The sequence below is a fragment of the Rhinopithecus bieti genome, unplaced genomic scaffold (assembly GCF_001698545.2).
Source record: "Rhinopithecus bieti isolate Rb0 unplaced genomic scaffold, ASM169854v2 scaffold_39703, whole genome shotgun sequence".
Classification (NCBI taxonomy): domain Eukaryota; kingdom Metazoa; phylum Chordata; class Mammalia; order Primates; family Cercopithecidae; genus Rhinopithecus; species Rhinopithecus bieti.
Window position 1 is genome coordinate 1 of NW_016816905.1, and position 15774 is coordinate 15774.

Consider the following 15774-nt stretch of genomic DNA (forward strand, 5'->3'; position numbering starts at 1 on the left):
TAGTTCTTGTGTCATGGTTTTCATCTTTATCAGTTCCTTTATGGACTTCTCTGCATTATTCTAGTTAGCCATTCGTCAAATCTTTTTTCAAGGTTTTTAGTTTCTTTGTGCTGGGTTCATAACTCCTCCTTTAGCTCGGAGAAGTTTGATTATCTGAAGTCGTCTTCTCTCAACTCATCAAAGTCATATTCCGTCCAGCTGTGTTCTGTTGTTGGCGAGGAGCTGCATTCCTTTGGAGTAGGAGAGGCACTCTGATTTTTAGAATTTCCAGCTTTTCTGTACTGCTTTTTCCCCATCTTTGTGGTTTTATCTACCTTTAGTCTTTGATGATGGTGATGTACCGATGGGGTTTTGGTGTGGATGTCCTTCCTGTTTGTTATTTTTCTTTCTAACAGGACCCTCAGCTGTGGGTCTGATGGAGTTTGCTCGACCCTGTTTGCCTAGGTAGCAGCAGCAGAGGCTGCAGAGGAGTGAATATTGCTGAACAGCAAATGTTGCTGTCTGATCGTTCCTCTGGAAGCTTTGTCTCAGAGGTGTACCTGGCCGTGTGAGGTGTGAGGTGTCAGTCTGTCCCTAGTGGGGGATGTCTCCTAGTTAGGCTACTCGGGAGTCAGGGACCCAATTGAGGAGGCAATCTGTCCGTTCTCAGATCTCAAACTCCGTGCTGGGAAAACCACTACTGTCTTCAAAGCTGTCAGACAGTGACATTAAATCTGTCTTTTGTTTGGCTATGCCCTGTCCCCAGAGGTGGAGTCTACAGAGGCAGGCAGGTCTCCTTGAGCTTCGGTGGGCTCTACCCAGTTAGAGCTTCCTGGCCAATTTGTTTACCTACTTAAGCCTCAGCAATGGCGGGCGCCCCTCCCTCAGCCTCACTGCCACCTTGCAGTTAGATCTCAGACTGCTGTGCTAACAATGAGGGAGGCTCCGTGGGTGTGGGACCCTCCAAGCCAGGCACAGGATATAATCTGGTGTGCCATTTGCTAAGACCCTTGGAAAAGCGCAGTATTAGGGTGGGAGTGACACAATTTTTCCGGTGTTGTATATCACGGTTTCCCTTGGCTAGGATAGGGAATTCCCTTCCCCCTTGTGCTTCCCAGGTGAGGCGATGCCTCTCCCTGCTTCGGCTCTTGCTTGTTGGGCTGCACCCACTGTCCTGCCCTCACTGTCTGACACACCCCAGTGACATGAACCCAATACCTCAGTTGGAAATGCAGAAATCACCTGTCTTCTGTGTTGCTCACGCTGGGAGCTGGAGGCTGGAGCTGTTCCTATTCGGCCATCTTGGCATGGATCCTGGCTTATATTCTTCTATAAAGGACATTCGTCTCTTTAGTCTCTCTATTCCTGGATTTTTATTCAATGTTTTATTATCGTTTATAGTCACTAAGAATCTCTTGCTTCCTGACACAAAAAGACGATCCATTCTTGCTTTATATTTTCCCTGTCCCATGCCTAGAGTCAGCCATTTTTCTGACACCTTGCTCCCTTTAATGGTGAATCATATTTTGAATGCAAACCCTGGGCACTGGGTATGCTCATGCTTACTGGGGTATCACTGCTTCTAGGCCTTTTCAGTGGATCTAGTGATGAAATAGATGAAAAAATCATGAGTTTATATCAATGTTTATAGGTTTGTGATTACAGTACCAATGTTATTACTGACTGTAAACCTACCTAGGCAAGTTCAAGATTTCCTTACAATTCTTTTTTTAACATACAGAAATTATGAAAATTTTCCAACATACAGAAAAGATGAAAGAATTATACAGTGAATACCCATATACCTACCACTAAGGTTCTACAACTAATATTTGTTTTATCCCTCTGTCCAATCCATTTTATTTTATTTTATTTTTTAATTTTTTTAGAGCTAGGGTCTCACTGTGTCTCCCAGGCCAGAGTGCAGTGACACAATGATAGCTTGCTCTAGCCTCAAACTTCTGGGTTCAAGTGATCTTCCTGCCTCAGCCTCTCAAGTAACTAGAACTAGAGGTTCATGCCACCCTACCCAGCTAATTTATTTTTTGTCTCTCAGCTTGCTTATTTATTTATTTTGTAGAGACAGGGTCTTGCTATGTTGTCCAGGCTTATCTTGAACTCCTGGCCTCAAGCAGTCCTCCCACCTCAACCTCCCAAAACACTGGGATTACAGGCATGAGCCACCATGTTCAGCCTAATCTATTTTATTTCCTTATGACACAATTTAAAATAAGTTCTTTGCAGTTCTTTGTGTGTGTATATGTATATGTACACATGTATGTACATCCCTGTAGATATAGGGTAGAGAGTATTCAAAAATTACTTGATTATATTACTTTGTTCTCACAATGCTATAAAGGACTACCTGAGATTGGGTAATTTAAGAAGAAAAGAGGTTTAATTGACTCAGTTCTGCAGGCTATGCAGGAAGCATGGCTTGGAGGCCTCAGGAAACTTACAATCATGGCAAAAGGTTGAAGGGGAAGCAAGCACTTCCTTCACATGGCGACAGGAGAGCGAGTGAACTAATGGGGAAATGCTACACACTTTTAAACAACCAGATCTCGTGAGAACTCACTATCACGAGAATAGCAAGGGGGAAATCCGCCCCTGTGATCCAATCACCGCCCACCAGGTCTCTTCCCCAACACTGGGGATTACAGCTTAACATGAGATTTGGGTGGGACACAGAGCCAAACCATATCAATGAACTTTTTCTTACGGTCTTCTTATTAAATCATAAACAGACTTATTTCTGTTTGCTTTTTTTCTCTTTGAATTAATAACATTTTTTGGATAGATAGTGTTTCCTTGTGCTCCTTCCCAGTTTCCAATTAGTAGCTCTTGCCATGGTTCCCACCCCAAGAACCAGCCACTATTCTGATTTGTTTTTCCACTGTAGGTTAATTTTGCCTGTTCTGGAACTTAGTATAAATAGAACTATACAGTGGAGGTTTCTTTCTTTCAACATAATGCTTTTGAGATTCATCATGTGTCAATTATTTTTTTTTCCACTGTATCACTTTTTCCAGTGTTGACTCTTTTCAAATTTCTGTATAGTTTTGGTTGCTTGCCAGTCACTTCAGGTAGATGTTTTTTAAATTTTTTATTGTTTTCTGTGGGAAGATTTCTCCAGTGTGAGCTACTCTGCCATTACCAAAAGAGGAATTTTAATTGATTAAAATTGCTTTTAATCAAATAAATTTTATTTTTTCTACTTTATGGAACATCTTGAGGTTTTCTTTATGACTTAATATGGTCTATTTTCATGAGTGTTGCATTGGCTTTTGAAGTTACATTTCTTTTTATAAGAGTGTAATGTTAGTCAAAGGTGTTTGAAAGATCTGTGTTAATGACTATGTTAGCTTTTTGATAATCTTCCTTATTTTTTGACCAGTTGAACTGTCTTGTACTGAAACAGATAGGTTCAGATTTTTTATTGTTAAGGCTTAATTGTCTTCATCCTTGTATCTTCTGCACATTATGCTTTAGGAAGATGCTTTGTAACATTTGGTACATTCGGTACTTGTGATATATTCATCGTTAGTTGCAGCCTTTTGCATTATAAAGTGTCCTTCTGTTGTTGTCTCAGGTAATGTTTTTGAACCTGAATTTTACCTTGCCTGGTAACAAAATCACATCCCCTGTTTTCTTACTTGTATTTGTTTCATATATCTTTGTCCATCTCTTTATTTTTAGCCTTTCTGACTCACCTTTGAAGACTTGTTTCTTGTATTCATCCTAGAGTTGGGTTTTATATTATGAGCCAATCTGGAAATCCTTTTAATGGAAAATTAAGACATTTTATATTTGCTGATATAACTGATATATCTGATTTCAGCTACTGTAATATTCTTTTATATTATGTTAACTTTGTATATTATAATCACAGTCTTTTACTATGTGGTCTGTTTTCTTTGTTTTAAATTTTGGAAGCATTTTATAAGTCATAGTAGTTACTATAATTTTATATAAAAAACTTTATATATACTGATAATTATATAATGCCCTTAGTTCTTATAAGTTTTATATATATATTGCCCTTAGTTCCATGAGCCAACTAAACCTCTTCTTAAGTTACCCAGCCTTAGGTATTTCTTTGTAGCAATGCAAGAATGGCCTAACACAGGCTTTTGCTATTTTGATTTTTTGTTTTAAGTAATATCTTTTTTTTCCAGTTACTGTGTCAAGATCAATGAGCTTATTGTATTTCCCCCTACTCCACTTTTTTTCAAGTTTTGTTTTTTCTTCTTTGGTGGAATGGATAATATTTACATAGTAATCTTGTAGTCGTATCTTCACCTTTGTTTTAGTCTTTGATATGCACTTAAGTAGGTATAATTTTCACTTCTTCTTCTTCCGTTGTACTTTCCAAAATCATCTCTTTTGGAAGAAGCTCATCAGCTAGAAGATTCTTCCACATGAGTACAGTTTTCTTCACTTTCTTGTATGTTTAAAGTGTTTTTCTTTAGTGTTTCTACTTTTAGGCTGAGTTTGCCAGTTATAAATTCCTTAGCCAACACATTCTTTCCTTGAGTTTTGTGAAGACTTTGCTCCATTGTTGTCTTGTTATTGAGAAATCTAATCTTTCATTTTCTTTACTTTGTAAATGAGTTTGACTTTTTGCCTGGAGACTGAAAGTACTTTATCTTAAAGTCTGATTATTTTACTGGAATGTGTGTAAGGCTGACCATTTGGCACATTTTGGGACTCTTGATATGTGGATTGTTCTTTTTTATTTTCAGAACGTGTTTCTGAATTATACAAAAATATTCTTTCTATCTCATTATTTTGTTTTTCCTATTTAAGAATTCTGATTACATATAAGTTGGATCTTCTTTGCCTGTCCTCTATGTCTATCACTTTCTGATCTTTTTTAATACCGTATTTCATTTTTGTTCTTTTGGTTCTTTTCATTCCCATTTACTATGTCCCTTTGTGTACTTTTGCTTCTATATATTTATCCTTGGACACCTTACATTTTAATGTTCATTTCAAAAATGATTTTATTTTTCCAGTTTCTCTGCTTGTTCTTTCCTTTCATTCTCTCCTCTCTTTGCATATCTGCCTGTTGTTTTTTCTTTCCTAGTCTCAAATTTTGGATTTTAGGTTCCTGGTTTCTTTCATATTTGCAATAATTTGTATAAATGCACTTAATTCATTTTGGAGTATTGTGTTTTTGTTACTTTTCATATTTGTTGGAGGTGGAGTTGGTAGAGTAGTTGAATCAAATGAAGAGTTTTGATTATCTACTTTTATTTATAGTAGGTTTCTATGGGTAATTGGAGTCTATTTTTGTCCGTAAGGAAATATGTAGGATTTTTCTGAGCTAAGTGATTAGGAGTCAGGAGTCAGGACCCCTTATCCTTAAGGGGTATGTTCCATCATCCTTCCTGGATTCCTGAAACCACAGATAATACTAAGCCCTATGTACATTATGTTTTTTTCCTACACATACACACCTATGATAGTTTAATTTGTAGATTAGGCACAGTACGAGATGAACAACAATAACTAATAATAAAATAGAACAATTATAACAATATACTATAATAAAAGCTATGCAAATGTGTTCTCTCTTTCAGAATATCTGATTTACCCTTTTTGTGATGATGTGAGATGATAAATTGCTTTTGTGATGAGTTTAAATGAGATGAATGTCATAGGCATTGTGGTATAGCATTAGGCTACTATGGACCTTGAGCACAAGCACTGTGATACCTTGGGAGTTAGTCTGATAATCTAGACGGCAGCTAAGTGACCAATGAGCAGGTGATGTCTACAGCATGGATACACTGGACAAAGGCATGATTCACATCCTATAGGGCAGCGTGAGGTTTCATTACACTACTTAGAATGGTGTGCAGTTTAAAATTTATGAATTGTTAGGCCAGGCACAGTGGCTTATGACTGTAATCCCAGCCCTTTGGGAGGCCGAGGTTGGTGGATCACTTGAGCCCAGGCGTTCAAGACCAGCTTGGGCAACATCGTAAAACCCTGTCTCTACCAAATAACATAAACATTAGCTGGGCATGGTGGCGTGTGCCTGTAGTCCCAGCTACTCAGGAGGCTGAGGTGGCAGGATTGCTTGAATCTGGGAGGTGGAGGTTGCAGTGAGCTGAGATTACGCCACTGCACTCCAACCTGGGCAACATAGTGAGACCCTGTCTCAAAAATAAATAAAAATAATAAAACTTATGAATTATTTATTTCTGGAATTTTTCATTTAATATTTTCAGACTGCAGTTTACTCTGGATAACTGAAATCATGTAAAGCAAAACCATGGCTGGGGGAGAATACTGCATTTGGTTTCTTAGTTCAAGAATGCTTTTTATTATTGGAACTGTGAAGAGTAGTTTCCTTAATAAATGATGTCTTTTGGGATGCTGGTTGGTTAATATTCTGTTCTTTGATACTAATGTGTTTCTTGGGATTTTAAACTTCATCTACTTTCTTCCTTTTTCTTCGTAGCCAAGGCTCCAAAGGACACCTGTCTCATTCTTGTGTTGCTCACAAGACTTAACTTTTGAACCAAAGTACTTTTGGAGCCCTTTCTTTTACCTCTCCAGGAACCAGTACTGTGGTATCCACTAGGTCTTAGACCCATTCACTCTTCTTCTAGGGGAAATCCTAAGTTTATATTGCTTGTGGTTTGCAATGCCCACCTCACTCTTATATGCAAGGCCTCTACTAGCTGGTTTTGACGGTTTCAGATGTTAGTTTCCGCATTTACTGTAAATTAAAATTCGTAGAAGTCTCTGTTTTCTAGTTATGCTGTTGGTGTTGACTGTAGGTCATTTTATTTGCTTTCCTTGTTGATCTCAAGGCTTTTGTAGAATGTATGAAATAAATCTGATTTAGATGGCTACTTCTGTTTTACAGGAACTGGTAAGTCATTCTCTGATCACTTTAACTAATGGCTTACTGCCTCTTCTATGTGAGCCCCAACCGAAATACTGAGGCCAAAAATATAAATACTCAGAAAGTAGTCCTTGTATTTGTGTAACATTTTGAAGAATGACATAGGATACATTTAAAATATTAATTCATTTAGTAGCTCTGTGAGATAGTGAATCTTTTCCCCATTTTACAAATAAAGATGCTGAGGCTAAAAGGTTAATAGCAACCCACTTATATAATTAGTTAATAATGAGTAAAATCCAATGCTAAGTATCCATGTCTACTGCCTGCTCCATCAATGACCATATCCTTATTTCATTTAACAGTCCCTAAACATTCATTGAGTTCTTTAGAATGCACTGAGCTGAATACCAGGCACTGGTGATAGACCACTGAACAAAATAGACGCCCCAACCCCACACACACAAAAAAGCACACACGGAGCTTATATTTCAGCAATATCCTCCATCTGTGCCCTTCCCACCACCCGCAACGCCCCGCACCCCGCAACCCCTGCTCACCCCAGTTCATCTCTTCTTGACTTACTTCTGAAATGCTTTATTTGGCTTTGTAAAAGCAATACTAATCAGTGTCATTTATAGCACTTAATTATGTGTGTCATTTAACATAATTGTGATTTTTAATCGTGCCAAAATAATTTTGTGAGTTTTGTGTGATTATTATACTACTCTCTCATCCTCCAGTTTTTTTGTTCATTGCTCAGGTACTATAACTCAAAAAAGAAAAGTATAGGTTGGAAGTGAAAATTGTGTACTCTTAGTCCTATAATAAAACTTGTATTTAAAGACATTACTGATTTTATTTTAAGATATTTATGAAGCTACAAATTTTATACCATAGTTTTAGGATGGGTTAAAATTTCATGCTAAATGTTTCTGAGTATCTTAATCTTTACTTATTTGCATCAGAGGTAAAGGATTTTATAACCTGCTTTCAAATAATAGACTCCCATTTAGAATTATTTTAGTGCTTCATTAAGAAAATGTTAAAATGCTTTCATCATTGGCCTATTTCTCATTATAACTTGTTAATTTTGGCAAAGAAATGCTGTTTTAAATTCCCACTTGGAACAGTATAAGATAGGATAATCTGTATTTACTCAGTCAGTTTTAATACAGATTTTTGAGCAGCAATGTGGCAGATTGGCACCCTCTTTTGGTCATTTTATTTACCTACAGGCAGAAATATAAGTAATACAAATTAAGTTTGTCTTTTATATGTTTATCTCTATCTTTTAAGTTAGCATTTACAAATCTCAGCCAAAATAATGCTCTAGACTGGGTTCATATGAATAAGGTACACTATTATCTAGCTGTGCTTTGTTTTGGTAATTTTGTGCTTATTTTCTGTTTCCTCAGGCTGGCTCTCTAATTCTAGCATTCAGAATTAGCATTAATATTGCAGATTTTTGAACAAGTATTTATATTAAACTATTAGCTACAGTAGCACATTATTAGACAGATAGTGTTTAACAATTTCATTGTCAATTTGGATTAATTAGAAAAACATCACATTTTAGTACCCTAAATAGCAGTTTTGTTATTTGAATTGAAAGTAATTCAAGCTTCAGAAAATTAAGGCTGAATTACTTCAGTTTTTCTCCTCTCATTTTTTAAAAGACAGACTTAATTCTCTAAGATTATATGGTTAATTGAATTTATATTATAGTTTGACAATATTTGTGTATAATAAGTTTGCTCACCAGTCCTGGAAATGCCTATGCAAATAATTTATAATTGCAGGGGAGAAAGCTATACTCTGCCAGGCAGTTGAATAGTTCGGAAGGGGGAAATTTTTCTTGGTAAATATTCAGCAAGTTTGCTTTTGGTAGTTCTAGTATTTCAGAATTTCATTTGCCTGCCAAAGCCTCAAATTTAATCCAATTTAATAATACCTAATGGATCTCAACTTTAGCATAATCTGTGACCTATTCCATAATACTTAAGTTACTCACTATATTTGAGCTTCCTTGTGCTTCTTCACTAAAATAAGTATTTTAAGAATTTATATTATGTATTGCTCATATAGGTGTTTTTAGAAATATTACTTTCAAATGCCAACCAGTTATGTTTGTATTGTATTTCTTGTACAAGTTTGAAGAACTCGAGATTTGTGTTTGATTTCTCGTGAGCCTTTCAGTATATTATTTCACTAAAATAAATAATAAACTGATTGAACTGTTGAATTGAACTTAATAAGCAAGAAAATCTTCTCTGACATGACAAACTAATATAAAATGTTGAACTTCACTCTTTAAAATTTATGATTCAATGAAACTTTATTTTGAAATAAACAATGAGTATTTATTTGTATGTTTCACTGAGTGAATTCCCTAGTTTTAATACCAGATATGGCCATAAAGTAATTAGGTAGAATTCCAAGAATATATGGCTTTAAATATACTGCATTAGTTTAGTCATACCTAATGTATAATTCTATAAATACTATGTAAATATCTCATAAATTTATGAACTTTACATCAGTAAATTATTTTAGCTCATTTGAAATATACCACCTATATACTTATGAGTTTAATCCAGTAAAGGGGCAAAAAAGTAGGATGATATATTTGTTTTCATATTTGGATGCATTATAATGAATATATTGGCAGTGTTTTTAACAGACCTACTGAAAGCAGTGTGTTGCTGTCATCTCCTTCTGAAAACGTCCCATTTCAAATTCCCATCCAGTCTTTCTGCAGAAGCCTTCTTAGAATCCAGCAGTATCCAAATGGCAAATTTCTGTCTTATCACTTATTTGAAGTAACAAATTAAATTAACTGGTAATTAGCTGACCAAATTAAATAGGAATGAAAAATACAAAGAATAGTCTTGGAAATATTGCCCTGTAAATGGAATGCTAATCTCTAAATGCAGTTTATTAAGAAAATAGGATATTGGGGAAACAGTCAAAGATTGGATTGTTTCTCTCTATTTTAAAATTTTCATGGTAATAAAATATTCTAACTTCAGATTTGGAAGTGTCTTATATCCCCATAATTTCCTTTGAATCATAATATTTTTCTCTCTAAATTTTATTCTGTCTACAGAGCTACTCTGTTTCTCATCTTAGTTTGTTACTTTATTGTTTTAGCATACACTTAGTTCTTTGGAATCTTGGAGAAATTAAATATGATATTAACTGTAGATATTTATACAGCAGAGGGTACTTTTTTGGATATTTATCAGATTCTATACGGATTAGATACTCCTGGACAGCAAATTGCATGATTGGGAAGTTCATTAACTGTTTCAGGCCACTGTATCTAGTAAGTTAGAAATGTAATTTATGAAATTGTGATCTAAGGTATTATACTTCTGGGGACATGGACAAATATTGTACATCTTGTTTACAGATACAAGTGGTCACAAAAGTCTTTCATCGTAAAGTAACCAGTATACAGTCATCAAGGAATATAAAGTTTATATGAAAAATCAGGCAGTGGCTCCAAATATTTCTTTTAACTTGCTAACTGTTGACTAAACATCTTAAAGTTTGAGTCAAATAGTTTACATTAACTGGAAGTCATTATTATTCATGGATACGCATTTGCTTTTAATATTTCGACATTTGTGAAACACTGTTAAAACAATTGCTTATTAGAAAAGATCTTTTTTTCCATAAGGTTTTTTGTTTTGACAGTGATGTGAAATTTGAAAGTAAAGAACGAACAGCGTGTAAAGGAAAGATTGCCATATCAGGTATGCTATAAATGAATCTTTTATATTGCTTAATAAATTCTATAACATAACTACATGGTGGATTTTGGTTCATGCCCTGTCTCCATTCTCTTCATTTTGTTTTTCATGCCTCTATCAGAATATTTGTTCTAAAACACTGTTTTCAGCGTTATGTGCTACATTCATATAGAACTTTAGAGTTTAAGAAAACTGTTTTATACATTACATACTCTACAGCCTTCTCCTTAGTGCACCCTTGTAAAATAGGTAGAGTAATTGTTATTTTCTACAGACTCAGAGGGTAAGTGACTGAACTGGGCCAAACCCAAGTCTTTTGACTCTGTTCCTTTCCTGCTCAGAAGCTATAATAATGTTTTTAATGTTTTGTCTAGGTCAGAAGTTCCATGAGGTTTTGGTACCATGTTTATTTTGGTCATCACTTTATACCCAGAAGCTAGCACAGTGCTTGGCTCATAGTAATTGCTCAGTGACTCTTGGATGAATGCCTGCTCTTCATTGCCTGTAGTGTAAAGACCACACATTTTTCTTCAGTCTTCCATTTTGACCCAATTTTTTTTCTAGTCATATCTTCTGTTACTCCTAAACATAAGCTGTCTGCTTTAGCAGACATTTCTCTCCTTGTCCTGGCAACATAACCCATGCTTCTGACACCCAATTAGCTTGTGAAATAACTACATTCTCTTAAAGATCTGTTTGTTCATCTATATATAATATAATGTCTGTTACCATTCCAGCTAGAAATGATGTTTCTTTTCTCTGAATTCCTCATGCAGTTAGGAGACCCTTCACCACTAGATGGCACTTATGCTGTGCAGTCTCAGTTTCTCCAAAGGGTTCAGGAAGCTAAAGACAATGGCTTGTAGATGCCACAGACTGAAATGAATACATGGCTGACTCGTGTGTACAGTAGTCAGATAATGCACTTTTACAACTATTTTCTTGTCAGTACATTTTCGAAACAACAGTATATACCTCCGTGGGTCCTTAAGTAAACTAGGTTATTGGCCAAAAGTCTTGTACTAGAGAGCCTGCTACATTTGAGGCACGGTCACCTAAGGAACTGTTTCTAGTAATATTTTTCTGGATAAACAAAATTATCACACAGGACGGTAGACCTACATTTTACAAAGTACATAAATGGCCAAAATCTGAAGAATTGCATTCAGCTAAGCACAGTATTCTTCAGAAAATAACTGGAATATGTAAAAATTTGTTGCTTGTCTTATTGTTATAGTTTTTATCTTTATAATACAAAACAAAACATGTTTTATCTTTGTATCCTTTTGCTGTCAAACATGTACTTTTATGTAGTATTGTTTATTATGTGTAATAATTTTTTTGTGAATAAATTACTACTGTTACATCTTTTGAGATTTTATAAAAAACTAAAACATATCCTTCATTTCTTGCTTCTAATATAGTGCCACTCAGTATATAAATGCAGATATGTTAAGTTGCTGTTAAACACTCAAAGCCATTGATAGTCAACATCTATTTGTTCATTTCACAAGTTTATTGATTGTACCCAATTCATAATATAGAAATAACGTACATTTAGACAGGAGTCTATTAAGTAAAAAGTATTTAAATAAAATTAACAAAACTATTTCCTGGGCCCACAAATGTAAAAATTGAACATATTTCTGCATGTGCTTCTTCTTTCCAAAAGATAATTTTAAATTAAATTAAGGAACGGAAACTCTGAGAAAATCAGATACTTACGTAATGTCTTTTCATCTTTGCCTAGACTTAATTATATCTTGTATGTGTTTATAAAAACAAAAAATGAATTCACCTTTATAAATCCATTTTCTTTTGATACTAGGATGAAAATGTGACCTTTGCTTTGGTAAAGATGAATATTTGCAACCAAGTTTCATAATGTTTTGATACATTGATAGCCAGAAAATACCTGGGTTTTTTGTTTCCAGCTACACCACTCCCTGGCCAGGTCTTTATGAAACTAAATCACTAATTTACTCTTATTATTTCTGCTGAACACCAAATATTTACCATATATAAATGTAGTACTTACCGTAATTATATTGTGGTAATTAGCTTAGTCACCGACTACTAATTTAATGAATAAACCAAATCAGTTCACCAAGTACCTTAGTTTTCACTTTTGAAAATGATAGACAGACTTCTGGGACTTGATAGCATCAAGTCAGCTGTCTTATTATTACTCTCTCAGTTTACCATTAAAATGTCATTGAAGACATAAAACAAGACAAAGGTTAGAGTACTGTAAACTGAAACTGAGCCATTTGCAAGAACCTGAAGGAAGTTCTGTTATTGGAAGCTGAATTCAGAAATAGAGTTGATGGGTTACAAATCCATTGCTGTCTGAAGAGCACAAGACTACCTGGGAAATAGGTATCCAACTTCTCCTCTTGTGGAGCTGATATCTACCCTCCTCTCTTAGGCATGGGATAGAAGAAGGCTGACCCACAGGTTGTGGGTGTACAGCAAAGGAAGTCAGGATCCATGTCCCTCCCATGATAGTGTAAATAGTTAATGCTCTGTTAATCCTAACAGAGCAAGAACAGCTGTGAATAAGTACAGTTGTGAAATGAAATGAGTCAGCAGCTGTGGTCAAGCAAGAAGAAGTGGACTTTTTGGCAGGATATCAGCCAAGTCATAATTACAAAACAATAAAGCATTCTCATAAAAATCAAAAAAAATTTACAGTGTCCGTTATATCAATATAATTTAACAATTTTAGAAATTCTCGCTAAAATAATAAGGATAAAAGGTGAAACTATTGAAAATAGGTAAATTGAATACTGTTTGAAGATAATAGATTGTAGGCCCAGCACGGTGGTTCACGCCTGTAATCCCAGTACTTTGGGAGGCCAAGGCAGGCAGATCACTTGAGGTCAGGAGTTTGAGACCAACCTGGCCTACACGCTGAACCCCTTGTCTCGACTGAAAATCCAAAAATTAGACGAGTGTGGTGGCGCATGCCTGTAATCCCAGCTACTCTGGAGGCTGAGTCAGGAGAGTCACTTGAACCCGGGGGCAGGGGTTGGGGGGAGGGTGGAGGTTGCAGTGAGTAGAGACCACACCATTGCACTCAAGCCCAGGTGATACAAGACTCTGTCTCAAAAAAAAAAAAAAGATAATAGATTATAAACTTATAAAACTTAAGAGAATTTACTTCAACTCTATTTGAATGAATAAAGATTCAGTAAAAGTGGCTGGATTCAAGATAAATATACAAAAAAGTGGTACTTTATCTTAAAATCAACAATAACTAATTAGAAAATATAACACCAAAAAAGATATCCTTTACAATAAAACCCCAAAAAACAAAATATTAATTATTCAAGAATAACCTTAATAAAATGTAAAGGCAAATTGTTATGCTATTCTATATAAAGACAGAATATTATAAAGTTATCAGTTCCTAAATTAATTTAGATAATGGAATACTAATAAAACACTTGGGGAAGGGGGATTTTGACAAGATTTGTTCTAAAATTTATATAAAGAAATTAGCAAGTAAGAATAAGTTGTTTTCAGAAAAGAAATATATCTAACAGATTAGTAAGTATATTACAAAGGTACAATAGTTATAATAGTATAGTGTTGCCAGGCATGGTGGCTCATGCCTGTAATCCCAGCACTTGGGGAGGCCAAGGAGGGCAGATTGCTTGAGCCCAGAAGTTGGAGAACAGCCTGGCAAACATGGTGAAACTCTTGTCTCGAACAAAAAAAAAAAAAAAAAAGGTATAAAAAGTAGGCAGCCGGGCGCAGTGGTTCACGCCTGTAATCCCAGCACTTCAGGAGGCCTAGGCGGGCCAATCATGAGGTCAGGAGATCAAGACCATCCTGGCTAACATGGTAAAGCCCCATCTCTAGTAAAAATAGAAAAAAATTAGCCAGGGGTGGTGGCACATGCCTGTAGTCCCAGCTATTTGGGAGGCTGAGGCTGGAGAATCTCCTGAACCTGGGAGGCAGAGGTTGCAGCGAGCTGAGATCGCGCCACTGCACTCCAGCCTGGGCAACAGATGGCACACACCTGTAGTCTCAGCTACATGGGAGGCTTAGGTGGGAGATTTGCTTGAGCCCTGGAGTTCAAGGCTGCAGTGAGCCATGGTGGCACCACTGCACTCTAGCCTGAGCAACAGAGCAAGACCCTGTCAAAAAAAAAAAAAAGAAAATAATACGGTGTTGGTATTTAGCTAGACAGTAATTAATAAATAATTCAGATTCATAAAAGTATAGTCAAGGAACAGGTATTTACTCAGAATGGCATATATGATAAAGATGTCATCATTAATCAGTAAGGAAGAAACAGATATATATGGAGTTAGAACAGTTATTTTTATAAGAAGAATATATTTTTACTTCACACAGTAATTTCACAGATTAAATAAAAGTACAAACTATAAACAACATCTAGAAAATGTGCTGTTAAACAGTAACACTTTATGTTAGCTTTAATAGTCAGAATTATTATGGAATGCAGAGGTTCAGGTCACTGTAAAGAATAAAACTTACCAAAATTATTACTTGTCATTTATTTTTCCCTTCTTTGTAGATATTCGAATACCACTAATGTGGAAAGACACTGATCACTTCAGCAATAAAGAACGTATGTATGATTTTAATTTGTAATTGAAATGTTTTCCTTAGCATGCAGTATATCTGATTATTGAGAAAAAAGACTGCTTCTTTGCTGAAATAAATTGATGTCATTTGAAAGAATAAGCAGCATCTTGAACCGTTTTCTGGTTTTTAATATAAATATGTTGCAGTTACTTGATACCAATTAATATAGTGCATATGTAGTGTACTTTTAGTTGTTGATAGGAACCAGTGCAAGGACAGTGAGTACTGGGTTCAGAGTGGGAACAGGGGAAGGGAAATGTTCAGCGAATAAAGGTAAAGCAGAAGCAATTGTTTAGCGAATAAAGGTAAAGCCAACATTTCTTGTATTTGACCAGAGTCTGGAAGATTTTTCTGCCTTATTTCATTACTTCAGGTTATTTAACAGGATGAAATAAGGAAAGATTTTTAGCTTGATCTGATTTTTTTTCCTTCAGTATTTTATGGTTTTATATAGTCTTTACAAATCCATGTATTGCTTAGGTCATGGAAATTAACCTCAAATGATCTCTAGCTGTTAGAGGCAAAGCAGGAAAGATATGATAATACTTTATCTTC

General features: G+C 35.4%; 1 protein-coding gene across 3 annotated transcripts in view; it reads left to right on the forward strand.

Annotated features, from left to right (window-relative positions):
• Positions 1-10548: 10548 nt before the first annotated feature.
• LOC108517524 (rhotekin-2) overlaps positions 10549-15774 on the forward strand; it is a 109348-nt gene continuing 104122 nt past the window's right edge. For all 3 annotated transcript variants that reach the window (XM_017855512.1, XM_017855513.1, XM_017855511.1), the window contains exons 1-2: positions 10549-10602; positions 15149-15202. In XM_017855512.1, the coding sequence (XP_017711001.1) occupies positions 15166-15202 (37 nt within the window). In that variant the 5' untranslated portion in view covers positions 10549-10602; positions 15149-15165. The remainder of the gene's footprint in view (positions 10603-15148; positions 15203-15774) is intronic.